Source organism: Rhamphochromis sp. 'chilingali', assembly GCF_963969265.1.
Source record: "Rhamphochromis sp. 'chilingali' genome assembly, chromosome: 3".
In the NCBI taxonomy this organism is placed as follows: domain Eukaryota; kingdom Metazoa; phylum Chordata; class Actinopteri; order Cichliformes; family Cichlidae; genus Rhamphochromis; species Rhamphochromis sp. 'chilingali'.
In genome coordinates, this window is record NC_137931.1 from 30,996,435 (window position 1) to 31,010,387 (window position 13,953).

At 36.9% G+C, this 13,953-nt stretch overlaps 1 protein-coding gene across 1 annotated transcript in view; it reads left to right on the top strand.

Moving 5' to 3' along the window:
• Window positions 1-13,953, top strand: part of naaladl2 (N-acetylated alpha-linked acidic dipeptidase like 2) — a gene marked incomplete at its 3' end in the record, with an annotated part of 348,164 nt that overhangs the window by 180,942 nt on the left and 153,269 nt on the right. The window contains exon 11 of the mRNA XM_080877950.1: window positions 12,935-13,081. Within this exon, the coding sequence (XP_080734076.1) occupies window positions 12,935-13,081 (147 nt within the window). The remainder of the gene's footprint in view (window positions 1-12,934; window positions 13,082-13,953) is intronic.

Genomic DNA, 13,953 nt, shown 5'->3' on the forward strand with positions numbered 1-13,953 from the left:
CGCTTGTCATCTTGACACCTCAGCAGCAGTTCTGCGACAAACTGCTCTTTTTGCAACCCCAAGCAAAACATGATTAAACTTTTACCTATAAATGATTCTCTCTAACTAAGTGTGTGTGTGTCTGTGTGCTAACCACAATTGCACCCTGTTTCACCTCGCCGACTAGCTCCTGACCCCTAACCAGACAGAGGCAGAAGCCACACTCAGATATGTAACAACTGAAACTATATATGTGTCATCTACTAAATAAATGTTTTGTAAGCATGTATTGCAATTCCTTCTATGTTCTAGTTTTCCCTCAGCATGGATCATCTAGACACTCTCACTAGTGAAGCTTTAGACCATTAATGAACCTGAACATCAACTCAAATAAGCACAGATATGCATTGTGTATAAAATAGTTATAACTGCACCTGGAATACAAAGTTAATTTAATACCTGTATGCATAAACATCTTAAGGCCATCTTAAAGCTATCTGTTACATTGTTAATTTTAGTATTTGCTTTAAAATCCACATACTTACATTGACAGCATAAAATAGACAAGTTCCAGACTAATATCTCAACTCCTTGTTCAACACACTGCTCACTGTCTGCACTCATGAACTCAAAATCTATTAGTTCTCCTTGGTTTAAGACTGAAGACTAGGGGAGGTACAGCCTTTTAGACTGTGGCACCAAGGCTGTGTTTACCACTTCAGCTCCACTTGCTTTTAAAAAGCAGTTAGAATATTTTCTGTTTAATCAGGCCTTTTGTGGACTTTTTTCCTGTTTTAACATAGTTTTCTATTGATATTGTGCTGGTGATTTTATTGTACAGTGTTTTGTGACTTTGTCTCTGAAAACTGCTTTATAAATAAACTTAACTCATTTATTTACCTATTTGGAAAATGTAACACTTAGTTAGGCCTTAAATTATAGTTTATGGTGTCCCATTAATTGCATTAGTTTTCAGTGGAAATGAAAATGAATAAAGTTATATTTAAACTAAAGTTGAAAATATGTGTGCACATGAGACATATAAAATGTATTTCTAGATTACATTTAAATTCCCTGTAGATCGTTTTACATTCAGCAACACTGTTTTAGCACTAAAGTTGTTCATCCAAACACTGTGTCTGCTTCTCAGCATCTTCCTTCTTGAACCCTAATGTTTCTTTTAGGTAACACAGAAGTGAATAAGTAACGGAAGAAGACAACCTTTAGTCTGTTGCAATCTCTTTGAGCCTTTCCCTGCTCTATTTTTTGTCTATTTAATATCCCAGTCACTCATTTCTGAGTGGCTTGTACATGCATTTTAGTTCAACAGCTGCAAATTGCTTTTTCAAAGACCACAGTCTGGAACGGAATTATTATTATCATCATAGACATAATGCAAAATTGTTTTTGTCATTGGCACTTTCTTGCAGCGCATTGCATTTTGATTATTGTACACCGTCCTTCCCTGTTACACTCTGCTTATTTGATGTGCCACACTGCTGTACACTGAGTTTACAAAGAGTTTTTTTTTTTTACATTTTATATATGTGTGTGTGTGTGTGTGTGTGTGTGTGTGTGTGTGTGTGTGTGTGTGTGTGTGTGTGTGTGTGTGTGTGTGTGTTACTCTTTATTTAGAACTGTCTGCTTGTCTGCTTAGTATAGAAGGTTGATTGCTGGGAAAGCAACTTGGGGATAATGATCTGTCATCTTTCAACTTAATAATAAAATGACATCTGAGTTTATCACAGTTTCTAACAGTTAACATAAATGAAATAAAACTACGAAAGGCAAAACTTTGCTGTGGAAAATGCAATTTCTACCTTACAAATGTTGACAAAATGGGTGTCATAAATTATTTATTATAATCTTTTGGGGTAATTGCACAGTAGCTTAACTTTCGATCTATTACCTGCCTCAGTTTGTAGGAATGCAGAGTTTTTTTATTTTAATACACAGTCTCAATCCCACTGCATCAATTTAATTCAGTTCAATTGTATTTGTATAACAACAAATCCCAAAAACAGTTATCTCAAAGCATTTTATATTGTAAGGTAGAGACCCTAAAATAATACAAAGAAAAAACAGCAAACCCCAACAATGCAAACCCCCCTGTGTAAGCACTTTGGCGAAAGTGAGAAGGAAAACCTCCATTTAAAAATGAAGAAACCTTCAGCAGAACCCATCTGCCATGACCAGTAGGCGGTGAATGAAGGCAGAAAACACTAAGAAACGTTGTGGGAAAAGAGCCATTGATTAACTAATGATTAATTTCAGAGTGGTGTATAAACACATAGTGAGTTAAAAAAAAAAAAAATACTGGTTTACCAAAAGTAAACCAGCAGTCTGAGAGCAAAGTGCTCTGTTTGAGTGATATGGCACTTTAATATAAGATGGGGCCTGATTCTTCAAGGACTTCTATGTGATGAGATGGATTTTAAATTTGATTCTGCATTTAACAGGGAACCAACGATGAGAACCCACTGCGCAAAGTGACTTCGGAGTGATGTGTTTTACAAGACATTTTTGGACGTACAGTTTTGATCCACTGAAGGGGTTGTTTAGTATCACCAGGCAATGTCCTTTTTTTCAATGTCTGCTGAACTCCTAGTGTTGATATCCCTGGGATCTCAGTGTACGGGTTATTTATAGTCCAAATTCGGTCATTGTGAATGTCTTTTCAATGTCAAACGTAGACGTCCAAAAATGATTTATAAAACACATCACTCCGATGTCACTTTGCACAGTGGGTTCTCATCGTTGGTTCCCTGTTAAATGCAGAATCAAATTTAAAATCCATCTCATAGAAGTTCTTGAATAATCAGGCCCCTCTCGTTTTTATGTTTTCTGTACAGAAAGAGTATGTGTGAAGGAATGCAGAGTGATCAGTAGACATCTCTAAGATGTTGTGTGCTCTTGAGCTAAATAAAAAAGTGAGCAGCTGCATGGTGGATTTCAAGCAGAAATGTCCCTAGCTTCTCACAGACAGCTTGCACAATGTGCACATCAACAAAGACTGTCAAGCAGATAGTCAAGTTCATACATACACACTAGTACAAACGTCTCGTAGTCCTGCTACTGATCACAACCACATTCACTCCCTCTTACAAAGCTCTTCACAATACAACAGGATGCCAGCCTCACTAAAATAACAATGAACTATATAATGCAAATGCTCTTTTAAACTTCTTAAACATATTTACTCCTTTTAAAAAGGATTCGAAGAATTTTTCTAAATAATTTATCCATTAGTACTTTACATTTTAACATGCCTTTCAACGTTTTTTTTTTAATTCTATTTTAACAAATTTTAAGAAATGACAGTTCTAACCTGGTTACAAAGAAATAAGTTGATTATTTAAAATAAATGAACCAGTTAAAGAAAAACAGGATAATTAAAATAACACACAAAAAAATCCCACATGTACTGAGTAAATCAATAGACTAACATATAATAAATTGTGTTTATTTATAAATAATCCATATTCATATGTATAACAGCAATGTTGATATTTGTAGTTTAAAAAAATACATTTATTAACCATGTAAACTCCCTGCACCTGTCATAGACAACCACATGACATCAAAAAACATTATCCAACCCAAAGTTCAAATGTTGAACGTCATATAGATATCTAAGTTGGGTCATGGTTGGACGTCCAAATTGGTAGATCTCCAGAATTGGTCATGGACCAACAAACCCAATATAGACGTGATCTGCACATCTATTCTGCTTCCCACTAAAGACTGGATGCCAGATCCAATGTTTAGTGAGAAGAAAAATAGTCATGTTCTAGTCCCTGTCAGTACTTTTGCTGGACATTTTGGATCAACTAGCAATTTAAGTCAGTGTTTACCAAATGTTACGACATTTTGGTAACAGGATGTTTCTAATTTTAGATATACTGGAAGAAATGGAATAAAGCAATCCTACATATTTGTTTAATATGGTATTGAAAGATATATCCTGGTCAAAAAAGAAGCCAAAAACATCATCATCAAGGTCTTTATTTTTTAAGATATTCCTGTAGTTTAACTAACTAGTGTTTGTTATCTGGCTTCATTGATAGATAAGGTTGGGAATCATCTGTATAGCAGTGAAAATGTATGCTATGCCTTTTGATGATACTGTCTAAGGCATAGGTGTCAAACTCTGGCCCGCGCGCCAAATTTAGCCCGCAGCCTAATTACATTTGGCGCGCGAAGCCATACCAAATTACTATTAGAGCTGGCCTACTGGTATTATACAGCTAATAAATATATTGTTTAGTATTAAAATTTTCTTGTTCCATATTCAGTTTTTCAGCAAAACCTGTTTGAGTCCATAAGAAAAGATTCATTCTCATATCTGGAGGAATAAATATATTTCAATAAATATTAACGTTAGCCTGCAACTTTGTTCCAGTTTTGAATTTTGGCCCACTGTGTATTTGAGTTTGACACCCCTGGTCTAAGGGAAGCATGTGTAGTGTAAAAAGAACAGATCTTAGCACAGAACCCTGTGGAACTCCATAATTACCCTTAGTGTGTGATGAGGACTCTCCATTTATATAAACATGTGGAGTCTAATAGATAGATATGATTCACCCCAGTTTAGCACAGTACCTTTAAAATCACCAGCATGCTCTAATTGCTAATAAAATATGATGGTCAACAGTATCAAACATTGCACTGAGGTCTCTCAGGACAAGCTCAGTCCACTCTCAGGAAGATCATTTGTAACCTTCACTGATGTGGTTTTTGTATTGTGATGAGTTTGGAAATCTGAGTGAGACTTTTTGAATAAACCATTCCTCTGCAGATGACCGGTTAGCTGTTTTATAACTACTCTTTCAAGAATTTTGAGATAAAAGGGAGGTTGGAGATTGGCCTATATATAATTAGCTAAGACAGCTGGGTCAAGTGATGGTTTTTTAAGTAACGATACTGAGTGTGAAGTACCTTTGCTGTCAGATTACGATGCATTAAAATGGTTCTCTTTTACCATTATTTCCCAACATGCGGCATATGCAAGCATTATATTATCCCAAGAATAAAAACTGACAAAAGTTTGAATAAAATCCCAGGTTTTCCAAAACAGGCTTGAAAGCATATGCACCCTGACAAGGCTGTTAGAGTTACAGTGGGGCAAAAAAGTATTTAGTCAGCCACCGATTGTGCAAGTTCCCCCACCTAAAATGATGACAGAGGTCAGTAATTTGCACCAGAGGTACACTTCAACTGTGAGAGACAGAATGTGGAAAAAAAAATCCATGAATCCACATGGTAGGATTTGTAAAGAATTTATTTGTAAATCAGGGTGGAAAATAAGTATTTGGTCAATAACAAAAATACAACTCAATACTTTGTAACATAACCTTTGTTGGCAATAACAGAGGTCAAACGTTTACTATAGGTCTTTACCAGGTTTGCACACACAGTAGCTGGTATTTTGGCCCATTCCTCCATGCAGATCTTCTCGAGAGCAGTGATGTTTTGGGGCTGTCGCCGAGCAACACGGACTTTCAACTCCCGCCACAGATTTTCTATGGGGTTGAGGTCTGGAGACTGGCTAGGCCACTCCAGGACTTTCAAATGCTTCTTACGGAGCCACTCCTTTGTTGCCCGGGCGGTGTGTTTTGGATCATTGTCATGTTGGAAGACCCAGCCTCGTTTCATCTTCAAAGTTCTCACTGATGGAAGGAGGTTTTGGCTCAAAATCTCACGATACATGGCCCCATTCATTCTGTCCTTAACACGGATCAGTCGTCCTGTCCCCTTGGCAGAAAAACAGCCCCATAGCATGATGTTTCCACCCCCATGCTTCACAGTAGGTATGGTGTTCTTGGGACGCAACTCAGTATTCTTCTTCCTCCAAACACGACGAGTTGAGTTTATACCAAAAAGTTCTACTTTGGTTTCATCTGACCACATGACATTCTCCCAATCCTCTGCTGTATCATCCATGTGCTCTCTGGCAAACTTCAGACGGGCCTGGACATGCACTGGCTTCAGCAGCGGGACACGTCTGGCACTGCGGGATTTGATTCCCTGCCGTTGTAGTGTGTTACTGATGGTGACCTTTGTTACTTTGGTCCCAGCTCTCTGCAGGTCATTCACCAGGTCCCCCCGTGTGGTTCTGGGATCTTTGCTCACCGTTCTCATGATCATTTTGACCCCACGGGATGAGATCTTGCGTGGAGCCCCAGATCGAGGGAGATTATCAGTGGTCTTGTATGTCTTCCATTTTCTGATGATTGCTCCCACAGTTGATTTTTTCACACCAAGCTGCTTGCCTATTGTAGATTCACTCTTCCCAGTCTGGTGCAGGTCTACAATACTTTTCCTGGTGTCCTTCGAAAGCTCTTTGGTCTTGGCCATGGCGGAGTTTGGAGTCTGACTGTTTGAGGCTGTGGACAGGTGTCTTTTATACAGATGATGAGTTCAAACAGGTGCCATTCATACAGGTAACGAGTGGGGGACAGAAAAGCTTCTTACAGAAGACGTTACAGGTCTGTGAGAGCCAGAGATTTTCCTTGTTTGAGGTGACCAAATACTTATTTTCCACCCTAATTTACGAATAAATTCTTTACAAATCCTACCATGTGGATTCATGGATTTTTTTTTCACATTCTGTCTCTCACAGTTGAAGTGTACCTCTGGTGCAAATTACTGACCTCTGTCATCATTTTAGGTGGGGGAACTTGCACAATCGGTGGCTGACTAAATACTTTTTTGCCCCACTGTAAGAGTTTTACATTTGTCTTTGAGTTTTTGTTTTCATTTACTGTTAACACTACAATGCACTAAAATTTCCTTGATTAGGTTTAGGCAAAGAAAATGGTTCAAATACACCATTTCAAAGGCTAAAATACTCCTTCCATCTGCAACAGGTTTTCCAGACTAATGCATCCCATAAAAGCCTTGACACCAGTCTCATTAACTGCCCCACTTGTCACAGCATCAGCACGTGACAGTCTGAGAGTAGAACTGGGTTGGATTTTATGGTAAAAACAAAAGTGGAATATAAACTCTAACAATAATACAGCCTTATTCAAGCAAGAACAGCCTCAATATACTCACCCCTAAAGATTATCTAGTTTCAAGCTTTTTCGTTCAAGTCCAGCAAGCCATTCTTTGTAGCACATAGGATTTTGTAGACTGGTAGAGTGGTATTGAGTGGTAAGCTGAGATCTCAAAATGATTTCACTCTTCTGTTATCATAGCAGACAAAGAAATTAAATATTGATTCCCGGTGTTCCACCACAGGCTGAAATTAACCATTCTCTCTGCTCTCTCTCATTCTTTTCCTCCCTGTTCACTTGCTTATTCTGTCTGTCCTCCCATTGCATCCCAATTTTTATACCTCCCTATCTTATTATTCCCTCTCTAAAGTACTCTCCTCTCATTCTGACTGTCTGTTTCCCTTTCCCCCTCTGACACTCTTTTAATGCACTGTGACTGCTTGTAATAGAGAAAAGCAGAGAAGCTGTACATGGCATGACTTTAAATCTTTTCCCTAGCTGATAGAATGATAGTGTGCCTCTCTATATAATTCCATATTGCGACTTAGTTCTTTTTTTCTACTGGGACTCAAAAACTTCACAGACCTTTAAAGTTCTGAGTAAATGCCATAACCTCAGGTCATCCAAAAATCTCAAAGTAGCCATGTATTTTTCTAAAACCTTAGTTTGATCAAAACAAGGCTGAGAGGTTTAGACAGATTGTCATCCAATGCAACAAACAAACAATACACAAAATGTTAAAATATATTTTTTCAGTACAGAGAGTGTAACATTGTAGCCAAAGTTGTACTCAAAGACTGTGCTTTTATGTAATGCAGATTGGGTCCCTTTAAAGTTCTCATGGTTAAATCCATTCTTTGTTATATCTGCAAATATTGTAATTAAAACACAATTAGATTATTGTATTCCAAATTCTGCTCACTACTTTGCATCTTTAGATCTATAGTGCTACCCCCTGTAAGGCTTTTAAGTGTCATGGGTGACCACTCATAAATGTAAAGTCATTGTCTGTCAAATGCCATAAATTCAGTAATGCTAGTGTGTTCTCTAATTAGGATTTTGTGCAAATCAAGTTCAAATGAAGTTCATTTCAATATCTTGCTCAGCAACACTGATCCATTATAATGCACAAACAACAAAAAAGATTTGCAGACAGCTATATTTACACATCTACAGTTATAATGTGAATTTAACTTGATGAATGAAGAAAACAGTAAGATGTTCTCTGTGTAATCTGTACATTGGCTTCAAAATGTTCATAGAGTTTAATTAATACTTCAAGCATTGACATTATACATTGGAAAAGCATTGATTGCAGAGCAGTTGAATGAACTACAGTTTATGTACATTAGAGCTTCTTCTATTGTCTCTGCTTCTGATGTTTGCAGCAGTGGGATGTTTGTCTCCCTTTTCTGGTTCTGAGCTATACAAGTTTAGACTGCAGTCATTATGACTTCAGGTTGAGTAAGATTTGACTCATATATCTGGTGACTTATGACTTAATTAGGTTATTTTAAAAATACCTAAAAACCTGCTAGAGGCACATGATATGTAGTGTCAGTATTATGTAACATAATACATTTGAAATATTGCAATATTTTCTTTTAGGGTAAACAGTTTTATGCTATAATTACTAATTTTATTTTGTGTTGCTTCACTCAGTCATTCAACAATGCTAAGCAGCTGGGATGATGGTACCTTACTCATGATGCTATCGGTCATGTAAAAAGAGTCAGACAACAGCCGCTTGTGTTGTCTGATTTGCTTTATATTCTGTTGCCAGGTTGTAGGCAATTAAACATATCCTGAATTTATGAAGTACTGCTGTTAGTCAGTGTTTGTATAGGGACACAGCTGAGCTGTGTAGCCAAAGACTTCCCACTAAATCTAGTTACTTTGTAAGAACACATCCATAGTTAGACGTAAATGTCAGTGTGTCAACTTTAATTGCAAGTATTTTTTTTTAAGGGAAAGACAAAATACATGTAGTCTAACCAACTTATTTTACTGAATGACATTTCAACTACAGATTTCATCCAACAGGTTAAACTGAAGACTGAACATATTCCTATATGTAATCATTATCTTCAGCTAGGCTAGTCTGCTTAATTCAACAGAGGAGTCGTCTCAGTGTGAAAAAAATCATATTGTAATAAGACTATATTGAAATAAAAACACATTTGTCAAATAATTTACCATGTCAGATATGCCATGACAATTTCAGCAGAGATCTTTCATGGGCCAGTCGTTATCACAAACAAAAATAGATCAGGCATGGACCCTCTGGAATACATCCAGGTGTTTCAAATCAAACAAGATTGCAGATGTGGTCAAATTAGTCTCCCTTCTTACTGAAAATATCCAATAATCAATCATCTACACAGAGGTAGTTTTTTTTTTAAGTGGCCATTTGTGCATTAGACTATTTAAGCTACTCCAATGGGCCACATATAAAACCTCCCCAGTGTTGCAGAATCAGTGACTTTCTTCAACTCCAGTGTAGAGACAGACTAGTTTCCCCTCAAGAGAGTCGCCAACCCTGCTTGGTGAATTTGTCGTCCTCCCTGCTTGGCATAGCAATAGCTCTCTGGGTTGACAGTTGCATTCAAAGGTAGTAAAGTGAGCATAGCAGTGACCAGACTTAGACACGTAATTGACTGTAGGCTTGTCTAGCATTATTTCTCTGGAAGAAGAAATGTTAGGTCTTATTACTTCATTTTAGTAAGGTATTTTTAACTAAGCAGCTATAAAAAAAATACTGTCAAAAGATTCACTGCCAATCATTTATTTAACAAATGAATTCAACTGACCAATGGCCGGTCTGACCAGTCTTTCTGGCATTTCCTTTATAAGAAGAATCTGTCCAACAACACATATTTGTCCAGGCTTCTCAAGTAGTTTAACACGACCATGTTAAGATCTCAGTGCACATTGGCCTCATACATAGGGATGCTCTCCCAGTTTCCCAGCTTTTGCTGTAGTAGAGTCTATTTGTTTTCTGTTGATAAAGCTTAACTTTTTCTAAGTTTTCTTCCTTGACTGAGCCACAGGGACTATCATTGCATGGAATAATTTCCTCCAAAACAAAGAAGAAATCTGAAATGGAGTGTTTTTTAATCCAACAGCCTTCACATATAAACCTTTGCTTGAATTCTACACTAATACACGGCTTTCAATAAATGAAAAGCCAAATACTTAAGTCAATACTGTGATAACTGTGTCCTCTATGTACAAGTTCGTTGTTATGATTCTCAATCAAGTTTTAAATTGTACACACATGAACAAGCATTCAGTCCCACCCTGTTAACTCCCACAATCAGCCGTAAGTAGGTAATGAAATGCCCTGCATGAATATTGATATTCATGTGGATGTTCTTGTCCTTCCAGTCTTTTTGTGGAAGTAAAAAAAGAAAAAAATGTGTGATTAAAGGGAAATTTAATTGTGAGTCAAGGTTGGAGGTATTATTTACTGGCCTTCATTCAGCTGGAGTGGTGATGTGTCACAGCAGCAGTTAATGTTTAGAGAGCCACTGCCTTTAGAAAGAATAAAACAGAAAAGGTTGACAACATTGTGTCAATGGCAGTGGCGGGGATGATTGGACACCAGAACACTTTCCCCTTGACAGACCTTGATAAAAGGGAAACTCTAATTAAATGCAATGTGACAGAAGAACACAGTGACATCAGGCAGGCACAGAGGATATGGACAGTTGAGATAAGCCTCCAGTTGATTGACTGTTGCATTCTGTTTCCTTCCGCTACCCACTTTAGTCTCGACAATTTCTGCAACAGCAGCTGTGTTGTTCTTTCAATTATGAGCAACGCCAGAAAGCAGTCAACCCAGGTGACAAGCCACATGTTAGTGGTGAACTGTGACAAAAGCTTGAATTGTGCAATTAGCCATAATAACACCCTCACCTCGTCCAGCCCCCATCTAAGCGCTAAACTATACTTAGTAGAATTTACACTTGTACTTGAGAATTCTTATTAGTGTCAGCCTTGAAACTTTTTTTCATACCTGGCAAGGTGATTTAAATATACGTACAAAAAACTGAATGACTTGTACATGTTCCTTTGTGTAAACAGGTTCCTGAGATATACAGAATTTTAATGGTCTTTAACTATGTGCTTCTAGTTATCATTTAAGTTACATTTTGAGTGAATAGGGTGCTAGCTGCCTTATTCAAATGGTGTACGTCAACAATATTAAGGCTCTATATTAAGGCTCTATGGCTTAAGGACAGATTTTTTTTTAAGTTTTAAGTGTTTTAAAGTGTTTTAAGTTCTGGCTTGTGTTATGTGCTATCTGAAAGTTTTTTAAATGATAATAGCAGTGGTGTGCAGTTATTGTTTTACATTAGTTGTAGAATTATGAATTATGGACTATATAATTTTTATTTAAAAAAGCATACTTGTAAATTATCCAAGAATAATCATATATGCAATTGTTCTTTTTCCTATTTTTTCACCATACCTAATATAAATATCCAAATGCAACCATTTTTCATCTTGTTTTCTTAGCATATCTTATCACAACTGTATCTGTGTTACAGTATAATCACCTCTGTTGATGAGCTAAGCATGTTTTTGGACATAAATCGCATGTAGAATATGTTTGCACTATATTTCTACATTGCAAAGTGTTTGGAGCTGGAAATCTTTTCTGGAACATAAACTGCCATTTCAGCTTGAACACCGATGGAAGACGGAAGTAAAAGTTAGTTTTTCACTAAAAAATATCTAAATTCATATTAGTTTCATGGCTGAAGCTAATGACAACTGTCAGATATGGGTATATGTTTTGCTAAATACAATATTGTGCTTGGGGCCCTGATGATATGAGACTGTTATTGTAGATAATTGCACATTTCTAGCTTTGACACAGTTCACTACCACTAACATGAGACTTGTCACCTGGTTTTATTGCTTTCCGTGTTATTTGCTATTGAAAGAGAAGCAGCTGCTGTTACAATAATTGTAGAACATTGGTTAGTGGAAGGAAACCACTTGAGGAAAATTGTAAATAAGTTTGATTTAGTACCCTAATAAAGACAAGTCAAACATTATTATTCAGCACCTGCAACCACATTGTAGTTTTAATGAGCTTAATAAAATGAACTATGGTTTAAATACGCTTTTTTTTTTCTTTTCTTTTTTGTTTTAGTAATCCAATATACACTCATCAAAAACTTTATTAGGTCCACCTGTTCAATGGCTTGTTTATGCAAATATCTAATCAGCCAATGGCAGCAACTAACTACTTTTAGGCATGTACACATGGTCAAAATGACCTACTGAAGTTCAAACCACGCATCAGGAAGAAAAGTGTTTTAAATTACTTTACATGTGACATCTTTGTTGGTGCCAGTCTGTGCGCTTCAGAACTTGCTCAACTGCTTGTGTTAGTCGTCATGATGGTAGGATCAGAATTTGAAGTAAATAGCAGGAAAACATGGACCAATCATCGTATGAATGGTTCAAGCTTATGGTGGTGGTATGATGATTTATGGGATATTTATGGGTAGTAGTGTTTTTTATACACATTACCAAAGCTGGTGTTTTGCATAAAAGATATCCTGTATTGATGTATTATTTGTTCCACTAATGTGAGTGCATTGGGGTCATAAAAACTGCGTGTTTGGCACAGGTATACTTTTTTTTTTTTAACTTAATTGTAGCAACTCTGAGAGGATTAATGACATTTGTTTTATTCTATACACTTTCATGTCCCAGTGACCATTTAAAGTGCACTTATTGCACTTTGCACATTTATTTAGTTGAGAGCCCAGTCTTGTTAGACAAAAAATATCTGCCTGGCATGTTACCAAAATGACTTCTGAGTGGCGAGACTTCCCTCTGAAGACTTTGCTGTCTCTCCTCTTAGTCTTTCCACCAATTAATTTTCTCTTCTCACTATGGTTTTATTCCCATTATTCTTTCCTCTTCTTTGTTAGAGGCAGTTGCTGAGTTGTATTCGTGGCGGAAACTGCCCTGGACCCAACGTCAGCTCACTGCAGTTGCCTGGAGATGTGGGTTTCTTTGCCAACCAATTGGCCGTGCCTACCATGGAGTTTGCCTTTGAACAGACTAGAGCAGAAGAGGTATGTCTAAACCAAAAGACCCAATTATTTTATTTCCATTTTTCTTGTGACGCTCATTGCTTTGATTTTATGCCATGCTACGTTGTCCCTTGAGATCAGAGGAACTACCATAATACAAGGCACGGTCACACCTTGTCTTTTAGTTTCTGATAGTAAAAATTTCCTCATTAGAAGCAAAACTTGTCTTTGAGAAGGTACATTTACCTTTAACTTACGACAGACACAAACTACTTAAAGTGCATGCTTTAATGTTTTAGCGTGTGAAACAAAGTCTGTATGAATATATACCAGTTGTGTGACTGAAGTAATTACTTCATCCCAGCCTTAGTTTCACATAAATAATCTAATATATACAATATGCACTGAGACAATAATGGAAAGTATTAAACCAAAAGGAGAAGAGTATTGTTTCAGTTTGTGTGAATTTTCTTTTAAAGAAAATCTAGTAAGGACCCCATCTGTCAAACTCTGTTAAATTGGAGTGGCAGTCAGAGGGAGATCTACCACAGGGCAGTTCATATATACAAAGACAAAAAAGTGGACTGGATCTAAAATTAACGACTTTATTACATTACACGATTTACATTTTAAGACATTTTTCCAGCTATGTCACATGACCATATGTGGTACACTGTGATAACAACCATATGCAGCCCATATAGTGTCACTGCCAATATGAAGAACGTTTTCAAACTTAAGCAGAGTGCAGTATAGCTTGTCTCTTTTGTAAGGAACAAATGCACATCATAGTGCTCACAAATTATGCATGCCCCCATTTATTTCCATTAAAAATGCAGTATTGATGTTTGTTGCACAGCCTTGGGGTGGAAACACAGTGATTTAGCCTCAGCTTATCGGCCCACTCAAATTTG